Source organism: Heterodontus francisci, chromosome 31, assembly GCF_036365525.1.
Source record: "Heterodontus francisci isolate sHetFra1 chromosome 31, sHetFra1.hap1, whole genome shotgun sequence".
In the NCBI taxonomy this organism is placed as follows: domain Eukaryota; kingdom Metazoa; phylum Chordata; class Chondrichthyes; order Heterodontiformes; family Heterodontidae; genus Heterodontus; species Heterodontus francisci.
Genome location: NC_090401.1, coordinates 10,570,203 through 10,590,417, shown reverse-complemented (window position 1 = coordinate 10,590,417; position 20,215 = coordinate 10,570,203). Strand labels below are relative to the sequence as shown.

The 20,215-nt window shown below is 42.3% G+C and overlaps 1 protein-coding gene across 4 annotated transcripts in view; it reads left to right on the top strand.

Annotated features, from left to right (window-relative positions):
* Window positions 1–13,966, top strand: part of nfyc (nuclear transcription factor Y, gamma) — a 101,483-nt gene extending 87,517 nt beyond the window's left edge. For 3 of the 4 annotated variants that reach the window (XM_068011097.1, XM_068011094.1, XM_068011095.1), the window contains one exon: window positions 8,684–13,966. In XM_068011097.1, coding sequence (XP_067867198.1) covers window positions 8,684–8,803 — 120 coding nt within the window. In that variant the 3' untranslated portion in view covers window positions 8,804–13,966. The remainder of the gene's footprint in view (window positions 1–8,683) is intronic. The other variant, XM_068011096.1, reaches the window with a different exon arrangement.
* Window positions 13,967–20,215: the final 6,249 nt, after the last annotated feature.

Here is a 20,215-nt window from a genome sequence, read left to right as displayed (position 1 = left end):
ATAGCCTGTTTAATTTTGTAATGTCATAGTCGTACAGCTAGAAACAGGCCCTTCGGCCCACCGCGTCCATGTCGACCATAATGCCTATCTATACTAATCCCACCTGCCTGCATTAATTCCATATCCCTCTATGCCTTGCTCATTCAAGTACCTATCCAGATGTCTCTTAAATGTCGCTACTGTTCCTGCCTCCACCACCTCCTCAGGCAGCTCATTCCAGATACCCACTATTCTTTTTGTGAAAAATTTACCCCTTTGATCCCCTTTAAACCTCCTCCCTCTTACTTTAAATCTATGCCCTCGAGTTTTAGTCACCCCCTGGATTCTTGTGTTTATAATGCATAAATTTGGCTAAACACATAGTTGTACTTGGTGAAAATAGAACCGGAATTGCAAACAAGTTGAACCATGTAGGCAGGTTTGGTCATTTTAAGGGGATTGTTGCCTTGTTGAGGTACAGTGACAAATCTGCCTTCCTTATTGGCTGCCTGTGGTGGGAGTGTGAGAAATGTTCATTCATCAGTTGATGTAATGTCAACTTCTCCTTTGGGCCCATCAAACTGCACCATTTACGGTAGTGCAGGATACACAGTAGCATAGTGGCTATATTACTAGACCAGCAATCCAGAGAATGCAAAGCCAAATCCTGAGTTTGAATTTAAAAAAATCTGGAAACAAAATAACCATGAAGCTGATGGATTATCGTAAAGAGACAAATGGTTCACTATTGTCCTTTTAAGGAAGGAAACCTTTTTCCTTGCATGGTCTAGCCTGTGTGGCTCCAGTCCCACAACAATGTGTTTGACTTTTAACTACCCTTTGAAGCAGCTTAGCAAATCACTGAGTTGCATCAAACCACTACATTGAATGCTTAATGAAAGTGGCCCGCTACCATCTTTATGGGACAACTAGGGATGGCCAATCATTGTCTTGCCAGTGACTCTCACATCTTGCGATTGAATTTTTATTTTAAAATCATTCTTTCTTATACCCAAATACAGCCTACCAGAATTCTTGGCCCCTTTTGACACAATGTTTAGTTTGAGTATAAAATGATCTTGAGATGTTTTGAGCTATGCTGGCTTGTCCTTGAGCTTTACCCATCTGCTACTGAGATCTCAATTGTGCAGTTGTCAATAAAACAAACTTGCATTCTTGTACAAATAATTAGACTCCTGTGGGAGTGATAGCCTGAAATATGGTGCAATAATGATGGAGCTGTTAGAATCTTACAGTATTATTAGCATGGACTAATTAATTTACTATTAGAGGATACAATGTTTATAATGTGGGCTCACTAATTGCCAACAATGACATCACTCCTGCTCCCGACAGAATTCAAGTTGTGAGCCCCTCCCCTCTCTTCAGTGGTGTCACTGAAATAAATAACAATTGAGAGATTGTGTTTTGGAGATGGATTTGGGTCTTTTTTTTTATGTAAAGGGAACAAGTTATAGGGGCATGGAATGCTTTGCTACAGGGAGTGGTTGAGGCAAAGACCATTGTATTTTAAAGGAAAATTGGCTAAATTTTCAAAACGGGAAGGTACAGGAGGGAGACTGGGATTCATTATAGATTTCTCTTGCAAAGAGCCAGCACAGACATGATAGACTGAACAGTCTCCTCCTTTGATTCCAAGTGTACTCCTTGTTTTTCCCTCTGAGGTGGCATGCATTGTACAAGTAACGGCAGAGGCTGTAAAGGGAGCTGGCGTGCCAGAACTCAGTCGCAGTTGGTCATACTCTGGAGCAAGTGGTCGTGCTTTGTTTCAATAACAGGGGTTCTACATGGAAGCCACTTCAAACAACCTCCTTACTGTTTATAAATTCACTACAGCCCCTGTTCCAACCTGGTATCCCACGCACCACAACATCTGTTATGCTAGATAGATAATGTCCGAGTTACGGTTAAGCTAAGCAAAAATAAATCATGTTGTAGAGTTATCTTAAAATGGAGTGTAGGATGTGAAGTGTGTGCCTTGGATTCGGCAATGTTACTGTTGTGATTGTGGGTTATGGGAAACTAGTAGTTAAATGTGATTGTGCTGAGATATTGTTCCCACTTCTCCAAGTGATCGTTGTTAATGTGTGATCCTAGTCTGCGAGCCTTAACTGCATTCAGCTGTTCTGTGTTGACCTGCAGACCTTCTGAATCTGTTTCTCACTGAGGGCTGCAATACCTTTTTGTTGTTGACCATTAATTGATGTCAGCAAGCAATGATCTTCAGGCAATAGCATCCATGGCATTGAGATGGAGAGTATTGCCATCTGCATTCCCATTCTAGATTATAGTTTGGGCATCATGTGTGCCGATGGTATATTTGAGAGCATTGAGAATTTGCTATGAAATTGTGGAGATTAACCAGCATTTTGGACTTGGGACTCATGTCTGCTGCCAGTTTGCTCCAGAGAAGTCAGGTGTTTTGAATCTGTTCTTTTTGGCCCAACTCCCCTTCATTCATTGCTTTACTTAAAATTGACCTCTGACCTCTTTGTAACCATGGGATTAATAGTTCACCATCTGGTCTGCACTTCATGGCTTTCCAATTCACTGACTTCAGATTGAGACACAACTCATTCTTTCTGGGGCCTCAAACTCTGAGACATCTTCCCTCACTCTTATCTTCAGGTTTTTAAAACGCATGCTTCGCATTGCCTAATTACTACTGAGTCATTTGTCTTCTCTTTTACTTTGTTGAACTTTAGTATTGCCTGCTGTAAAAAAAAAAAAGAATTTGCAATTATGCAGCAGCATCCATGACCTCAGGACGTCTAAAGCACTCGACGTCCCTCAGTACTGTGCTGGAGTGCTAGCATAGATTGTGTGTTAAAGCCTCTGTCGTGGGTCTTAAACCCACAAAATTCTGACTCTGGTAGAAATGCCACCCACTGAGCCATGGCAGACACTTCTTCCTGAACTCCTCACCCTGATTTCTCAATTAACAACAAATTGTAGCAGTCAGAGATACCTGTTGTTTCTATGTCAAATTGCTTTGCTTGTCTTCATAGAAGCAAGGCAACTTTCAGGCTATGTCCAGGACCATATTCAGCGCTGCTTAACTAGTGTGAGGAGGGTGGGGAGAAAGATGTAAATAAGTCATGGAACAACAGCTTTGCTTCCATGAAATTACATTCCTTAAGGGTGAGAGACAACAAAAATTCAGTATCTGTTAACTGTAAGTGTAGCAAGGTGAAGCACTTTACAAGAACTGCAGCAGATACAGACAGAAAAGGATAACTATTTTATCGTCCTTTATTTTTATACAGATATGTTTACTAAACCCCAGAGTATTTAAAAAAAAACTCAAACATTAACTAAAAAAAAAACATAGTCTCATAATCTCTCTATTGTTCACTCTCTTGTGGCCCAAAGTTTCCCTTCAATAAACCAAAGCCGAAACCATCATTTTTGGATCCGGCCAGCAGCTAAATGCCTTTTGACTTTAATTCCAATCAACCTCCCCAGCTGATAGGTCTAACCTATAGGTGTGATACTGTGGCTTACTATGAGACTGCTGGTTCAACCCAGCTCCCCATCTGTCACACATTTGCCTGTTGTTAAGACCCATCTCCTCCACAGCATTACCTACTTCTGTTCCACCAAGGGAGTTTCTGCACTGTCTGCAGTGCTGTCTTTCAGATGAGATGTTAAACAGAGATCCTGGTTGCATCGAGCAACTTCAGGCAAGTTAGTTTAACATCAGTGGTGGGTAAGGTTTTAGAAACAATAATCAGGTAAAAAAAATCAACACACACTTGGAAAGGTTCGAGTTAATTAAGGAAAGCCAGCACAGATTTCTAAAAGGCAGATCATGCTTGACTAATCTAATTGTGTTTTTTGATGAAGCAACAGAAGCTTGATGAAGAGAATGCGGTGTATGTTGTTTATGTAGATTTTAAGAAAGCATTTGATACGGTACTACATAAAAGGCTGGTTAATAAAATTGAGGCTCATGGAATAGGAAGATCAGTGTCTAAGTGGATAAAAGAATTGGCTTAAGGACAGAAGACAGCAAGTCGTAGTAAGTGTTTGTTTTTCAGACTGGAGGATGATATCTGTAAAAATGACTTGGATGCAGAGTAGAATCTCAAAATTGGCTGATGACACCAAACTTGGAGGTGTGGCAAAGAGGATGATGTGAAACGCCCGCAACAGGACATGGATAGGCTAGCGGAATGGGCAGACAGGTGGCAGATGGAATTTAATACAAACAAGTGTGAAATGATGCATTTTGTCAGAATGAATGGGGAGAGGCAATATTCACTTAAATGGCACAGTTCTAAAGAATGTGCAGGAGCAAGAGACCTGGGGGTGCAGGTGCATTTATCTTTGAAGGTGGCAGGACATATTGAGAGTGTGGTTTGTAAAGCATATGGAATCTTGGGCTTCATAAAAACAGAGGCATTGAGTACAAAAGCAGGGAAATTATGCTGAACCTTTATGAAGCTCTGGTTTAGGCCACAACTAGATTATTGCATCTAGTTCTGGTCACCACACTTTAGGAAGGATGAGAGGGTCCTTGAGAGGGTGCAGAGGAGATTTACCAGAATGATTCCAGGGATGGGGGATTTTGGTTTCAAGGTTAGGTTGGAAAAGCTGGGTTTGTTCTCCTTGTATCTCCTTAGGAGATTGAGGGGAAATTTAATAGACGTGTACAAGATTATGACAGGCTTAGTTAAATTAGACAAGGAAAAATTTTCCATTAACTGATGGTACAAGGGCTAGGGGACACATTGAAGGTTTTAGTCAAGAGATGGTTACTGTCAAGTGAGGAGGAGTTGGAGAGCGTCTTTCTTTTCCCTCTCTTTTTGTTTGATCACAACAGATTTAATTCATTTTTAAAGTGGATATACTGGCCAATTCAGTAGGTGTTTGGTTCTTGTTATCATTTCAAGTAAGTAATCGGACAGGTTGTCTTGAGTTTAACAAAGAGGTTAACTTTATTGTACATAAACCGAACTAATGGAAATAAACTACGTGCCAACTTTCTTTCACACACACACACACACACACCCACTAGAAGTTTACACACACACAAATAGGTTACAGAGTGAAGAAAGGTAGATTGGTTGAGTTAGAGCCCATTGAAAAAAGGTGTATATAGTCTCTGGGATTTGGTGATTCGGCTGGCTTCTAACTGAATTCGATGGTCCTGAGGCTTTTAGTTTGAAGAGGTAGATGGCTGATTTGGTGGGTCTCCAGGAGACAGCGATGTGGATGATTTCCTCCAACGGGGTTTCTGATTGTAACCAGAGTATGTGCAAAGATGATCAGTCAACAGGCAGGATTTGAAGCTTGCAAGCTGAAATAGAGAGGGGGGACCCCCACTTGGGTCTGCACATGCCAGAGTCCAGATGCTTCGTCTTGCTGCTGCAATGAAACACAAGCTTAAAGCCACAGATAGGGAGGGGTTTGTCACATGAGAGTCACACAGTGATTCAAGCATAGTAGTTCACAGTATTTCTTCTTGTTAAAAGAAAAAGAATAAGCAGTTCCCTTAAACTTCCTGGGTCTTGGTTCTTGCTGGGATGAGCAGATAGTTTGTCTCCCTCCTCACAGGCCTTGCGATGCAGGATACAGTGTTGCAAATTAGGTGGCCGTCTTAAGCTGCTAGCAAAGTCATCTTTTATCTGTTTTTTTTTTTAAATATAAATTTGGATCTCCAGTCAGTGGATTAAAAAAAAATTATCATTCAACAAAGCAGGTTGGCGTGACAAGAAGCAGGGGGAATATGAGGAAGAACCTTTTTACACAGCGGGTGGCAATGACCTGGACCACTCTGCCCACAAGGGTGGAGGAACAGAGACAATTAATGACTTCAAAAGGAAATTTGATGGGCACTTGAAGGAAATACTCGCAGGGCTATGGGAATCAAGCAGTGGAGTGGGACTGAATAGCTCTATGGAGAGCCAGCATGGACTCGATGGGCCAAATGGCTGCTTTTTGTGCCGTAAATGACTATGACTGTATACTGTCTCAGGAGAGCTCATAAGATTCCATGGCACTATTTCAATGAAGAACAGGGGAGTTCAGCAATATCGTTGGGTCATTAAAAGCAAAATATTGCGGATGCTGGAAATCTGAAATAAAAACAAGAAATGCTGGAAATACTCAGCAGGTCTGGCAGCATCTGTTGAGAAAGAAGCAGAGTTAACGTTTCAGGTCTGTCACCCTTCATCAGAACTGGCAAAAGTTAGAAATGTAACAGTCTTTTGAGCAGGTGAAAGGTTGGGGGGTGGGGGGGGAAATGAGAGGAAGGAAGGACTTACGATAGGACAGAGGGGGAGAGATTAAATAACAGATGTCAAGGAACAGAATGCAAATAGAGTGCTAAATAGTTGTAATGAAAGATAAAGCACGAGTCCAGAGAGAGTGCTAATGGCAGAATAATGAGCAGCTCTGTAAAAAAGCAAAAACATGAAAAATAAGTTTAAATAATTAAAAAAAAAAATTTATATTTAAAAAAAACTAAAAATAATAAATAAAAAATATTGGGACTCATGGTCTGAAATTATTAAACTCAATATTTAATTCACAAGACTAGAGTGCCTAATCGGAAAATGAGGTGCTGTTCCTTGAGCTTGCGTTGATGTTCTCTGGAACACTGCAGCAGGCCGAGGACAGAACTGTTGACATGAGAACAAGGTGATGAATTAAAATGGCAAGCAACCAGAAGATCATGCTTGCGGAGGTGTTCTGCAAAGTGGTCACCCAATCTGCGTTTGGTCTCCCCATTGTAGAGAAGACCACACTGTGAGCAGCGAATACCATATACTAAATGGAAAGAAGTGGAAGTAAATCACTGCTTCACCTGGAAGGAGTGTTTGGGGCCTTGGATGGAGAGAGGAGGTAAAAGAGCAGGTATTACACCTCTTGCGATTGCATGGGAAGATGCTGTGGGAAAGGGATGAGGTAGTGGGGTTGATGGAGGAATGGACTAGGGTGTCGCAGAGGGAATGGTCCCTTCGGAATGTTGATAGGGGAAGGAAAGATGTGTTTGGTGATGACATCATGCTGGAGGTGGCAGAAATGGCAGAGGATGTTCCTTTGTATGTGGAGGTTGATGGGGTGAAAAGTGAGGACAAGGGGAACCCTGTCGCAGTTCTCGGAGGGAGGGGAAAGGGTGAGAGCAGAAGTTTGGGAAATGGTTCGGACGCGGTTGAGGGCCCTGTCAACCAGTGTGCAGGGGAACCCTCGGTTGAGGAGAAAGGAAGACATAACCGAGACAAAGAACATTACAGCACAGGAACAGGCCATTCGGCTCTCCAAGCCTGCACCGATCATGATGCCTATCTAAACTAAAACCTTCTGCACTTCCGGGGTCCGTATCCCTCTGTTCCCATCCTATTCATGTATTTGTCAAGATGTCTCTTAAACGTCGCTATCGTACCTGCTTCCACCACCTCCCCCGACAGCAAATTCCAGGCACTCACCACCCTCTATGTAAAAAAAAAAGAATTGCCTCGCACATCCCCTCTAAACTTTGCCCCTCGCACCTTAAACCTATATCCCCTAGGAACTGACTCTTCCACCCTGGGGAAAAAGCTTCTGACTATCCACTCTGTCCATGCCACTCATAGCTTTGTAAACCTCTATCATGTCGCCCCTCCACCTCCGTCATTCCAGTGAAAACAATCTGAGGTTATCCAACCTCTATCACAGTCCTTCCTTCCTTGTTCTTCTGCCCCCTACCCCTTTCACGTGCTCAAAGACTGTTAAATTTCTAACTTTTGCCAGTTCAGATGAAGGGTCACAGACCTGAAACGTTAACTGTTTCTCTCTACACATGCTGCCAGACCTGCTGAGTATTTCTGGCACTTTCTGTTCATTTCTAAAACCAGATTATCTGATCATTATCACACTGCTGTTTGTGGGAGCTTGCTGTGTGCAAATTTGCTACCGCGTTTCTTACATAACAACATGACTGCACTTTAAAAGTGCATAATGCAAAGCTGTAAAGTGTTTTGGGAAATTCTATGGTTGTGAAAAGGCACTGTTTAAAACTAACTTTCTTTTCCCTTCAGTCAGTGAACCTTTAGTCCACATTTTCACCACAAGTTTCAACTCATCCAAAACACTGCAGCCCACATCCTCCCGCTGTCTCATTCTGCCATGTTCTCCAAGTTCCACTGCCTTCCTGAGCTCCAGCAACTGACTTCAACATGCACGTCTTCACCTTCAAATCTTTCCATGTTCTAGTCCCATCTTATTTTAGTGATTTCCTGACCCCTCACATTCTCAGCTCCTCCTACATTGGGCTTCTCCTAGAGTTGGTGGCATTCATTCAGTCACTACACCCCTGCCCACTTCCATCCAGCCTTAACACTGCCTCGTATGCTTTCAAAAAATGGCTCAACATTCTTCTCCACCTTGTCATGGGTATCCTCACTCTACCTCCTTTTCCTTTTCTGGTGTCCACAGTTTATTTTCTTCCTCATTGTAAAGTGGTGTTAGTCAGGTGATGAGGGGTAGAAGAAGGCTCATGTGGAACATAAACATTGGCTTGGACCAGTTGGGCCAAATGGCCTGTTTTTGTGTTGTAAATTCTATGGATGCTGAGCTTTGAGATATCCTACACCTGACCACCTTAGAAATGCACATTCTTCCTTGTCTATTGTGTAAAGTTACTGTTCGATCTGTGGGAGATTGTAATATATGTCTACGTTTGTTGTCTTCCCTGCAGCAACTGTACCAGATTCAACAGGTCACCATGCCAGCCGGACAGGACATCACTCAGCCTATGTTCATCCAATCCACTAACCAGACTGCAGATGGACAGACTGCCCAGGTCACAGGGGAATAGTGCAAAGTGATTGGAGAGCTGAAATCAACTGCCACAGGAGCCATTGTATAAATAGTACAGTCACTAAATAACCAGGATGGAAAATGGCTTTTTTAAAGTTTTTTTCCCCCTTGCATTGTGCTAAGCAAAAATAATTGTACATACATTAAATGCAATAAACTCCTTCCGAGTAGAGCTTTGTAAACTCATGCATGAGGGTAGGTAGGAAGGGGAATTCCTGCCTGTGCTGGTAATCTCGTACCATCACTGACCATATTGCTCTTGTCCCTGTTCAATTGTACCGTGTTCTTCTTCACTGAAGTTAATCAGTTTTTTTAAAAAGATAATGCAACCGATGCTTACAGATATACCTGGGTTAAGTGGAGGTAAACTAGCAAGCTGTGGTCCTTGGCTGACTTAAGAGACAGTCTAGTCCACAGTTTCTCAGTAACAGGGTTATAAACCAGCGTTCCCAATCATTCTTGATAAATATAGAATCAAAAAACCTGTATATGTAAATTGGTCAAAATTCATTGGGATGTGTCTACACTGTTGCATTAGCAGGGACTGATCCACACCAACATTCAAAGTGTAGTGTAACTCTGGGTGCAGGGCCTGATTTCCTCCAGACTGGAGTTGATTCTTGGAGCACTTGGGTTTGATACCACATTGAGAGTAAATCCATTGGAATGTCGAACAATGTTTGCAAACCGTGCTCCTCATCCGATTAACTGCAATCTAGTGTTGTAGTTGTGGGAACAAATGAGATTAAATTTATATCTAATTCTTTTGTGAATTGTTTAAAAATCCCTTTTGACGTTTGTTTTATGAAATGCTGACAGTTTGCTGGAGTTCGGGATGTTTGAGTTAAAAGTAACTTTCTTTACTTGGATCTAGCTATGTAATAGCTAATGACCAAACTGCACAAGGCCACAAAGATGGACAAGTTGATTGGTCAGGTGCTGCAACTTACCTGACAAATGTCCCAATCCAGCCAGAAGGGATCCCCGATCACCTTTTGCTGGTTCCAAAATTTGCAACATCGCTCCTGACAGGCCTTCAGATGATTTCCCTGCAACATTGGGAGTTGGGGGCCAGCACTGATCTGGGCTGCTGCCAGGTGGCTTGTAAGATGTACTATAGTTACCCTGGTGTCCTCCATTACCCTGGTACATATTACAAGATTAATATGGATGAGGAAGGCCCTTTCAACCGTCCAGCAATGCCTGATGGTATCCCTATTGCAGCACCCAGTTATTTCTTGAATAATTCCAGGGTTTTTGCCTCCACTACTCTACATGACAGCTCAATCCATGTGATGATTTTTACATGAAGGACATCCTAATATCAGATCTAAATTTGTCTTTTACTAGCTTGAAGCCATGTCTCATTGGCCTATTCATGAATTTAGTTTTCTAATTGTACCCTTTTCTGTCGCGTTTAATATCTTGTGACTCTCTTGCTCTCCTACATTGGCGGTTGAAAAGCCCTAGTTTCTCCATCTTTCCTCATAACTGAGACCTTTGATACTAAGATTGATCCCTGAGGATTTTCTCTGCATTGCTTCCAATGCTTCACTGTGTCCCTTGTGTTCCCATGGACTAGAAGTGGGTACAGTATTAAAGACGTGTTCTAACCTGACCATTATAGAGTACTGTACTCTACCTATACTCTGCTTCAGCTATTTAGTTGAGCTTTCCATCAGCTTGTTAATTGCTGCTCTGCACAGCATTGTATTCATTCTCAGACCAGGGCAATACTGACACTACCCATGCCTAGTTGCCTAGAGAAGTTGGTGGTTGGCCGCCTGCTTAAACCGCTGAAGTTTGTGGATTGAAGGTGCTACCTACAATGCTGTTGGGTAGGACGTTCCAGGATATTGACCCAGAGTTTGGGCATATTTCATATTGAACTTGTTAGAACCATGTAGGCCTCTTTCAAATCCATTTTAACAACAATCATGGAGTACATGCTGCCCTTTTTTTTTTAAATGTGCAGACTAAGTCAGTATTACTTAATCAGTTTCTGCAATGTTCAAGCAGTTTGATTTACTGGTCTTTTTCTCAATTTCAAAAATAGAATGTATCTTCCCATTGTCACTAGTTTGAAGAGGGTAACATCCTGTAAAAAGCTTGAGTTTACATTAGTGTTCCTGTATTTTCAAACATGATGAACAAGGCCCATTATGAATAGGGTGCTGGCTGGAACACATCAGGAAACCCTTAGTCATTTTGAATTTCTGTAACTCTTAAATCTAGATCATTTCATGTTAATTAATGTGTAGTAATTTGTTCCAATTATCCTGGCTATAGGTCGGTCAGTATTGAGACCAGTAAGCGCATTACTTTGAATCAGTGGAAAAATTTACTTTTTGAAAGAATTAAAACTTTCAATAATCCTTATGGAGTGATAAAGATTATTTGTTTTCTGTTCATCCTGGCCAGATGGGACCTGATCTCTTTTTTTAATCCTGCTTTTTGCATATAGAATCATATCGTGCCTTTGCCTGCTCTTTGAAAGAGCTATTCAATTAGTCCCTGCAAATGTTTTTTTTTTTCAGTTCAAGTATTTATCTAATTCCCTTTTGAAATCAACTATTGAATCTGCTTCCAGCACTCTCTTTCAGGCAGTTTTTTCAGATCCTTTTTTTATTTAATGGGATGTGGGTGTCACTGGCAAGATCAGCATTTGTTGCCCATCCCTAATTGCCCTTGACAACTGAGTGGCTTGCTAGGCCATTTCAGAGGGCAGTTAAAAGTCAACCACATTGCTGTTGGTCTGGAGTCACATGTAGGCCAGACCAAGTAAGGATGGCAGATTTCCTTCCCTAAAGGACATTAGTGAACCGGATGGATTTTTACAACAATCAATGATAGTTTCATGGCACCATTACTGAGACTAGCTTTCAATTCTTTGCAATTGAATTTATTAATTGAATTTAAATTTCAATCATCATCACAACTTGATGTGTAAAAATATTTCTCCTCTTCCTTCTGGTTCTTTTGCCCATTACCCTGTTCCCTGGTTACCAACTCTTTTGCCACTGGAAACCTTTTCTTGCTGGCATGGAACTGTGCACAAGTTCTGAGCATTACTCACCAATCCTTTAAGGATGACTAATGTTGGACTTAGCAGTATAAACACAGGGACAGAACAGGAGGAGCTTTTCTCATGAATGCACCTGGCTGGGAGTGCTCGAGTTGGAACTGGACACAACATTCCCCAGCAGCTATGATGCTCACTTTGTGCAATAAAAATTGCACCAGTCCCTATTTTTTTTTTTTAAAAATCCTCCTTTATGCACATCAGCTGGTTTGTGGAACTCACACCTTGGCTGCACCTGAGGGAATCTGTAGTTTTATAAACTCAGGCTTTTTTTTTTAATCCAATGCTTTAAAAATAAATTTTGTGTTTGTGAAGATGAAGGGTTGGAAATAGAGTTAGGCCTAGCCTAGATCGCATTGACCTGTGTGTGTCTTCTACTAGTTGTATTTCACATCTTAGACAAGCCATTGATTTCGGCACCTTCAGTTAATTAAGAGCAAAACCAGCTAGGATTCTCTTTACTGATTGCTAATCAGTCAGCCCTGCTTGAAAATGCAATGGATGTGGATATTGGATTAGGATGGGATTAGTCATGGTTGTGATGCCTTCCCTCCTTGGAGAATACCTTGCCACTGACTCCTGTCTGAAGCTCATGCATGAAAGCTGGCCCCTAGGGTGAGATACTGGAGGGCTACTGGGGCCTTGGAACTCTTGAAAGGGTACTTGACTCTTGCCAAACAATGTTTGGTTGCTATTAAATTATGTGTTTTCCATATCCAAATACATCAATCTGTCTTTTTTTCCAACCTTCTCTCCTGACTCAATCTCATTTTGACTTCGGATGCTAAATCTGCTTACAGATCAGGATCACATTGGCTATCCTGCAGATGTCTGTGTGGCAACAGTCCATCCCTGGCCTTAACCCTTTCCTTATCTTTCCTCATTTCCCGTAGTACATAAAGATATCAAAAACCATGTCCCACTGCTAGACACTGAAAAGAGCAACTAAGTGATGTCCCTTCTCGTTCAATTAAGAACATAGAGCCATAGAGAGATACAGCACCGAAACAGGCCCTTCGGCCCACCGAGTCCGTGCCGACCATCAACCACCCATTTATACTAATCCTATGTTAATCCCATTTTCCCACAAAGACCAGCCAGTCTCCAGATTCAATTCCATGTTTGTGCTGAGCTTGGCAATGCTGCAGCCACATGCTGCAGTCTAACTTGCCACATCTAGGCTAGGGAAATGGGGTAATTAGCAAGTTTCATGCTGGAAGAAACTTATGTGGACAGGGAAAGAAGAGCAACAACTGAGTTCTCCTTCCCTCCCCCTGTTTGTTGCCTCTCACTGTCTGGATTTGCACGTGAAGATTAGCCACTTGCTAATTGTCAGTGAACTGTTCCATCAGAAACAGCCTTCTCCTTTAGCATGGGAATAAATTGACAAAATCCAAAGTGACTGTTGGTGAGAGGATCTTTAATGTAACTGGACAGTTTTTAATGTGTTTTCTAAAAAAGCTGATCAATCCTGTGTGTGACATTGTGCTCCATTTCAGTTTTATAAAACACGAGCAGTTTATTCTAAGGAGTGTCAAACTTGTGTGTGCAATTTAAAAATAAAAAGGTTTAGGCAATGGTTCCCATTAACCTGCCCCTCCCTTTCCGAACATGGTTCCCATTATTCTGCTCCTCCTTCTCCGACCATGGTTCCCATTATCCTGCTCCTCCCTCTCTGACCATGGTTTCCATTAGCTATCTGGCTTCTGTCTCCTCTTTGCTGAGATGACCCAATGCCAGTACAGGAGCCATTCGCGAGCTTCCATATTGGTCCTTTTTTTTAAAAAAAACTGCTAAATAAGAGTTTGAGGGGAAGTGGAGCCATTGAGACTCCCCATTCGTTGGGTTGAAATTGCTCCTCTCTGATCTGGTTGGATGTCTTTTCCAGGGTGATGAAAATATTATTGTATTGTGTACCCTGTTTCAATTTCTCACTCTTCCCCCACTCACCATGTTGTGTAAAACACTGGGCTCATTTGTTGTTTGAAGCTGTCTTAAGAATTTTCTGATATCTGGAGTCTTTGTTATTAGCCCACTTTTACTTTATATATCTTTAGAAATAAAATCCTTTTGTTATAACACTTGCGTTGAGCTTATTTTCTTTTTAAGTGTAGAGGGTCAGTTGAGCAAAGAAGCTTGCAATTGAAAAGGCTGTTTGGTCCATCATGTCTCCAAGGGCCTTGTGCTAGAGCAAACCAAAACTAATTGCACAACCCTGCTGTCTCTCCATAGCCATCTTACATGGCTTCAAATATTTAACCACTTTTTGCTGTTTATGGGAACTTGTGAATGCATTGGCTGCCATATTTTCCAACATTACAATAATTGCACTTCATAATTACTTCATTGACTATAAAGTGCTTTGGGACATCCTGAGATTGTGAAAGGCACTATAGAAATGTAGGTTTGTCTTTCTTTAAATACATTGTGGGCGGCACAGTGGCACATTGGTTAGCACCGCTGCCACACAGCTCCAGGGACCCGGGTTCAATTCTGGGTACTGCCTGTGCGGAGTTTGCAAGTTCTCCCTGTGACCGCGTGGGTTTTCGCCGGGTGCTCTGGTTTCCTCCCACAGCCAAAGACTTGCAGGTGGTAGGTAAATTGGCCATTGTAAATTGCCCCTCGTGTAGGTAGGTGGTAGGGAATATGGGATTACTGTAGGGTTAGCATAAATGGGTGGTTGATGGTCGGCACAGACTCTGGGCCTGTTTCAGTGCTGTATCTCTAAATATAAAATAAAATATAAAAATATTTGTCTATTGGTTTATAGCCTGAGCCTCAGTCCAATAAAGGGGCAATGTGTCAATAAGCAATGTGCTGCAGTACCAACAAGGGCTCATTGTTGAATCCCTGGATGTTATTATATTTACCCCAATTTTGGGGACAGCTGGTTGAAAGTAAACTGGAGATGGTTTCAAGTGCTGCTTAAAGGTATATCACCTTTTACTGTTCACTGACTGTTAGGTTTTAAGAGGGCTGGGAGCGGTTTATGGACATGGTGGATGGCAGGCTGGAGCAGTTGTTGGTCTGCTTTTTGCACCGTAGATTCTAGTTCATCGCTGTACCATTCATTACAGAGCTTGAGTTCACAAAGGAGAGGAGTGAAGTAAAGTGCAGTGTTTTACAGCGGAAATCTGTAATTCAGATCTGTTGCACTTTCACCCAGAGGGTGGTTGGCATCTGGAACTCACTGCCTGAAGAGGTGGTGGAGACAGGAACCATCACAACATTTAAGAAGTATTTAGATGAGCACTTGAAACGCCATAGCATACAGGGCTATAGGCCAAGTGCAGGAATATGGGATTAGAATCGTTGGCCGCACAGACACGATGGGCCTGTTTCTGTGCTGTATAACTCTGACTTTTGAAATACATTGCGAGACTTCTGGGTCACGGTCAAGACTTCAACACTATATCAACATTTATTGGGGAGATTCTCTGAGGGATTCACCTAAAAGTAGTGCTTACTGGCTGCCTTATAGGAGTCACCAGGAGAAAGGGAATGCTTGACCTTGGGAATGTGGATAGGGCTTCCCTTTGGTCTAGATGAGGAATGGGAGAAGCTGATGAGGCCAAGCAGAGCAATACCAGCTGCTGCAGGAGAGAAGGACAAGACAGTAAGATTGACTTTTTCACCCCTGCAGGCACAAGACATCCTCCTCCGGGTCTCCTCCATCAGGACCTCCAGTGCTATGTCCATGACCCTAAGCTTCCCCTCTCATGGTTATTGAACCATTCTGAAACATGCTGCTGTGTGTCAACCAATGCACTCCACGCCTTCAGTGGAACTGGGTTGTACACCGCTCCATGAAAAGTGTGTTCAATCCACACTTGAGTGCTAGACCTGCAACTGTCTGGTTTAGCATCTCCAGGCAAGTTCAAATTATGGTAATCAGTGCCAAAATTGTGCGCTAAATCCAGATTTTCAAGCAGGTGTGTTTTATTAGCACAGCACCAATATCACATCGGTTTTCACCCTTTCACTAAAACAACATTCAAAAAAACTCCAAACCTCACTTCTGCACATGCAGATTTCTGTCTCTACTCTAGATTTAAAGTGTAAATTGAAGAACAGAAGTGCCTTGAGATGTTTTCCTACGTTAAGGATGTCAAATAAATGCAAGTTGTTGATTCTGCACTGACTCCTAATTCCTGAGTCTCTGCACAGGGGTCCAGAGCAAGAACCTGGATGATTCTTTGTACTTTCCCTTAAAGTAGGGATGGTTGATACCAATTACCACATGTCTGAGAACTGCTAACTCAGCACAGAGGCCTGCTGTTCTATGTGTTTCATATCCCAGTGCCTAAAAAGCACAGAATTCCCAGTAGAACAGTGTCTCTCCTGATTTAAAAAAAAAAGTAATCCCTGTGCCAGGTGCCCAGCAGCTGATGGAGCAGAGTGCTGAGTTTTTAATATGAGCTATTGTGCACATCGCATGTCTGGAAGGGAGCATGATGTTTTTCAGATGTCTGCATGTGCTTTTAATGATAGAATCACATACCAGCAGGGATTGTACAGGGAAATATTGCACAACAAGGAATTTTAGGTGAGTGATGTATTCAGGTATGAATAGTCAATGAGTTTTAATCTTTTGTAATTTTCAGACACCCCTTGACCTCTAGGATCAAGCAAACAGTGGGCCATATTTTACTTTCCTGGATGATTGATTCAGAGAAGATTTTTTTTTGGCATTTCATTTGAATAAGTGCTTTATTTGCTATAGCAACCTTGTTCATTAGTCACTCACTTTAAAAACAGTCCAGCATAACAGAGTATTTCCTTATCTCAGAAACATTTCAAAGCACTTCGGTGAGTCACTTTGAGGAGTTGACAAATTTGTCAGCCATTTTATACACAGAACATCCCACAAGCAAGGGAATGAGTGAAAAGAAAGACTTGCATTTATAAAGCACTACATTGGAGTGTCAGTCTAAATTATTTAAGTCAGTAGAGCAGAGCTTGAACCCACACCTTTCTGATTCAGCAGAGAGCGCACGATCAACTAAGCCACAACTGCAGCTTAATCTATTATTTGACTGAGGCAGGATCACTACCCAGGAAACCTGATGAATTCACTGCTCGCCTTTGAATAGTGCTATTGGGCCGATATTTTGCTGACTTTGAAACTGTTGGAAGGTCGGTGCTATATACGTAGATACAGTATTTTCTTAACCTATCTCTACAAGGATTTGTATTTGAAGTTGTGTTTTGTGGCTTTATTGAGTACAGGCTTCCATTCTCTTTTGAACAAAGAAGGCAAAGACGACATTTAATGGAGGGTTAAAAATCATGAAGGATTTTAATAAGAGTAAATTGGGAGAAACCGTTTCCAGTGGCGGACAGGTCGTTAACCAAAGGACACAGATCTCAGATAACTGACAAAAAAAAGGAGGCGTAATGAGAATTTATTTTACACAACAAGTTGCTGTAACCTGGAAAGCACTGACTGAAAGGGCAGTGGAAGCAGATTCAAGAGTAACTTTCAAAAGGGAATTGGATAAATACTTGAAGGGAAAATCTTGCAGGGCTATGAGGAAAGAGCAAAGGACTTGAACTAATTGGATTGCTCTTTCAAAGAGCTGGCACAGGCACGATGGGCCAAATGACCTGTGCAGTATCATTCTATGATTTATATTGTGGTGTTGTTCCTACAATCTGCATTTGGTCAAAAGTGGTGAAATATAGATCTGTGACACTACCTTCCAAAGGTTGCTGGACGGGTTCATGGAGGAGGCTCCTATCACTGAGTGCAAAAGGTTAGTGGGATGTTGGGTATTGCACCTCATGATCACTGATACTTTCTAGAACAGGGTTGTTCAACATATGGCCATGGGCCAGAATCTGACCCGCCAGAGGTTTCCATCCGGCCTGCCAAGGATGAGAAATTTCAGCTGGAAATCTGCTATTGGCTTCTTCCAGCCCACCAAAACCTCCTGTGACTGACAATGGCTGCAGCTTCTTTACTGACATGGCGGAGATGCCTCACTGCGCATGTCCTCCTTTACTAAGATGGGGGACGCTCTTCAGCACCTGATGGTCTGGCTCCTTCAGTAAGGTGGCGGTGCCCAGGTTGAGCTGCATGTTTGTTGGTGCTTCCTGCCTGAACTCCATTCCCAGTGTGGCCTTCCTGGCCTTGAGCTCAGGCCCCAAGCCCAGCACTGGCTCTGCCTGCGTTATGGACCCGACCTGGGCCTAGGGCCCTGGCCTCTTCATCTCCATCACCATCACCGAGGAGGAGCCACCTGAGGAGGCGTCAGGGCCCAGGCACGGGCCCTGGGGAAAGGGTGCTGGGGTAACTGGGCCCTGGGAGTGAGGGGGGGTGGGGGGAGGTGGCACAGAGGTGGGGAGAGAGAGAGAGGCATAGAGAAAAACAGAGAAAGAGACACAGAGGCAGATAGACAGAGAGGGAGAGAGAGTGATCAAGATCATTCCTGGGCATCCATCCAGAATACTCTGCATCGCTACATCAAGCATCCAGGCAGACATTGTCTACTTCTGCCAGCAAAAACAATGCCAGGTATCTCACTACATCAGTGTTCAGCATAGTGACGAGAAAGTAAGTTAATAAATTAGTTTTCTTATTTAAAGCTTGTTCACAAAAATGCACATTTTTTGTGGTTTTGATTAATAGTAAAATTTCTAATGCCTTTATCTTTCCAAAGTTAGCTCACCAACCCCCTATGTTGGAAAAAAATTATAATGCGGCCCCTCACACGAAAAGGTTGGATACCCCTGTCCTAGAACTTGTTTTTTGCTCATGTTCAGGGATAGGGGAGGATTTATCCAGAATCCCTTCTCCCTAAATTGGCCTAGGATTTTTTTCCACTCTTCTCGGAAATTACATAGCTGGTGTCTTGTTACGTCACAGCTGAATGGACCATACTCGATGGGCCAGATGGTATTTCCCTGCCCACTGTTTGCAGATATTGTTATGTATGTTGGGCTGTTTGAAAAAAGAAAGATTTGCATTTATGTTATTTATATTTATATTATGCCTTTCACAATCACCAGACATCTCAAAGCACTTTATAGTCAATGAAGTACTTCTGAAGTGTAGTTACTATTGTAATGCAATTTGCACCCAAATCTCTGAAGTTAGCTACATTGCATAGCTTCAGGTTGCAAGTTGGAATTTGTGCAGGGAACACTGTAGTGATGCAAGTACTTGCACGTGAAATTTAAAAAGCTGGGGACAATTAAAGGGGAGTCACAGAATCGGAAGACAAAAATTCTACAAACTTTTTGAAGGTTTCAAAGGGTATCTTAACCCATCAGCAGCCTTTGCCAAGGCTAAAAGACTGGGCATCAAGAAGTGAACAATGAAAAAATGAAAAATTTGCATATATATAGCACATTTTATGACCTCAGGATGACCCAAAGCAATTTACAGCCAATAAAGTACTTCTGAAGTGAAACATCACTGTTGTAATGTAGGAAACACGGCAGCCAAGTCCTTTGCTGCCTGGTAGCTTGCAGAAAATGGCCATTGACATACGAACATACGAGTTAGGAACAGGAGTAGGCCACTCGGCCCCTTGAGTCTGCTCCGCCATTCAATACGTTGATGGCTGAACTGATTACTCCACATTTCCACCTACCCTCAATAACCTTTCACCCCCTTGCTTATCAAGAATCTATCTACCTCTGCCTTAAAAATATTCAAAGACTCTGCTTCCGCTATCTTTTGAGGAAAAGAATTTCAAAGACTCACAACCCTCTGAGAGAAAAATTTCTCCTCATCTCTGTCTTAAATCGGCGACCCTTTATTTTTAAACAGTGACCCCTAGATTGAGATTTTCCCACCAGGGGTAAACATCCTTTCCACATCCACCCTGTCAAGACCCCTCAGGATCTTATATGTTTCAATCAAGTCGCCTCTTACTCTTTTAAATTCCAGCGGATACAAGCCTAGCCTGTCCAATCTTTCCTCGTAAGACAGCCTGCCCATTCCAGGTATTAGTCTAGTAAACCTTCTCTGTACTGCCTCCAAAGCATTTACATCCTTCCTTAAATAAGGAGACCAATACTGTATACAGCACTCCGGATGTGGTCTCACCAATGCTCTGTATAGCTGAACATAACCTTCCTACTTCTGTATTCAATTCCCCTCATAATAAGCGATAACATTCTATTCGCTTTCCTAATTAATTGCTGTAGCTGCATACTAACCTTTTGCGATTCATGCAATAGGACACCCAGATCCCTCTGCATCTCAGAGCTCTGAATCTCTCACCATTTAGATAATATGCTTTTTTATTCTTCCTACCAAAAGTGGACAATTTCCCACTTTCCCACATTATACTCCATTTACCATATCTTTGCCCACTC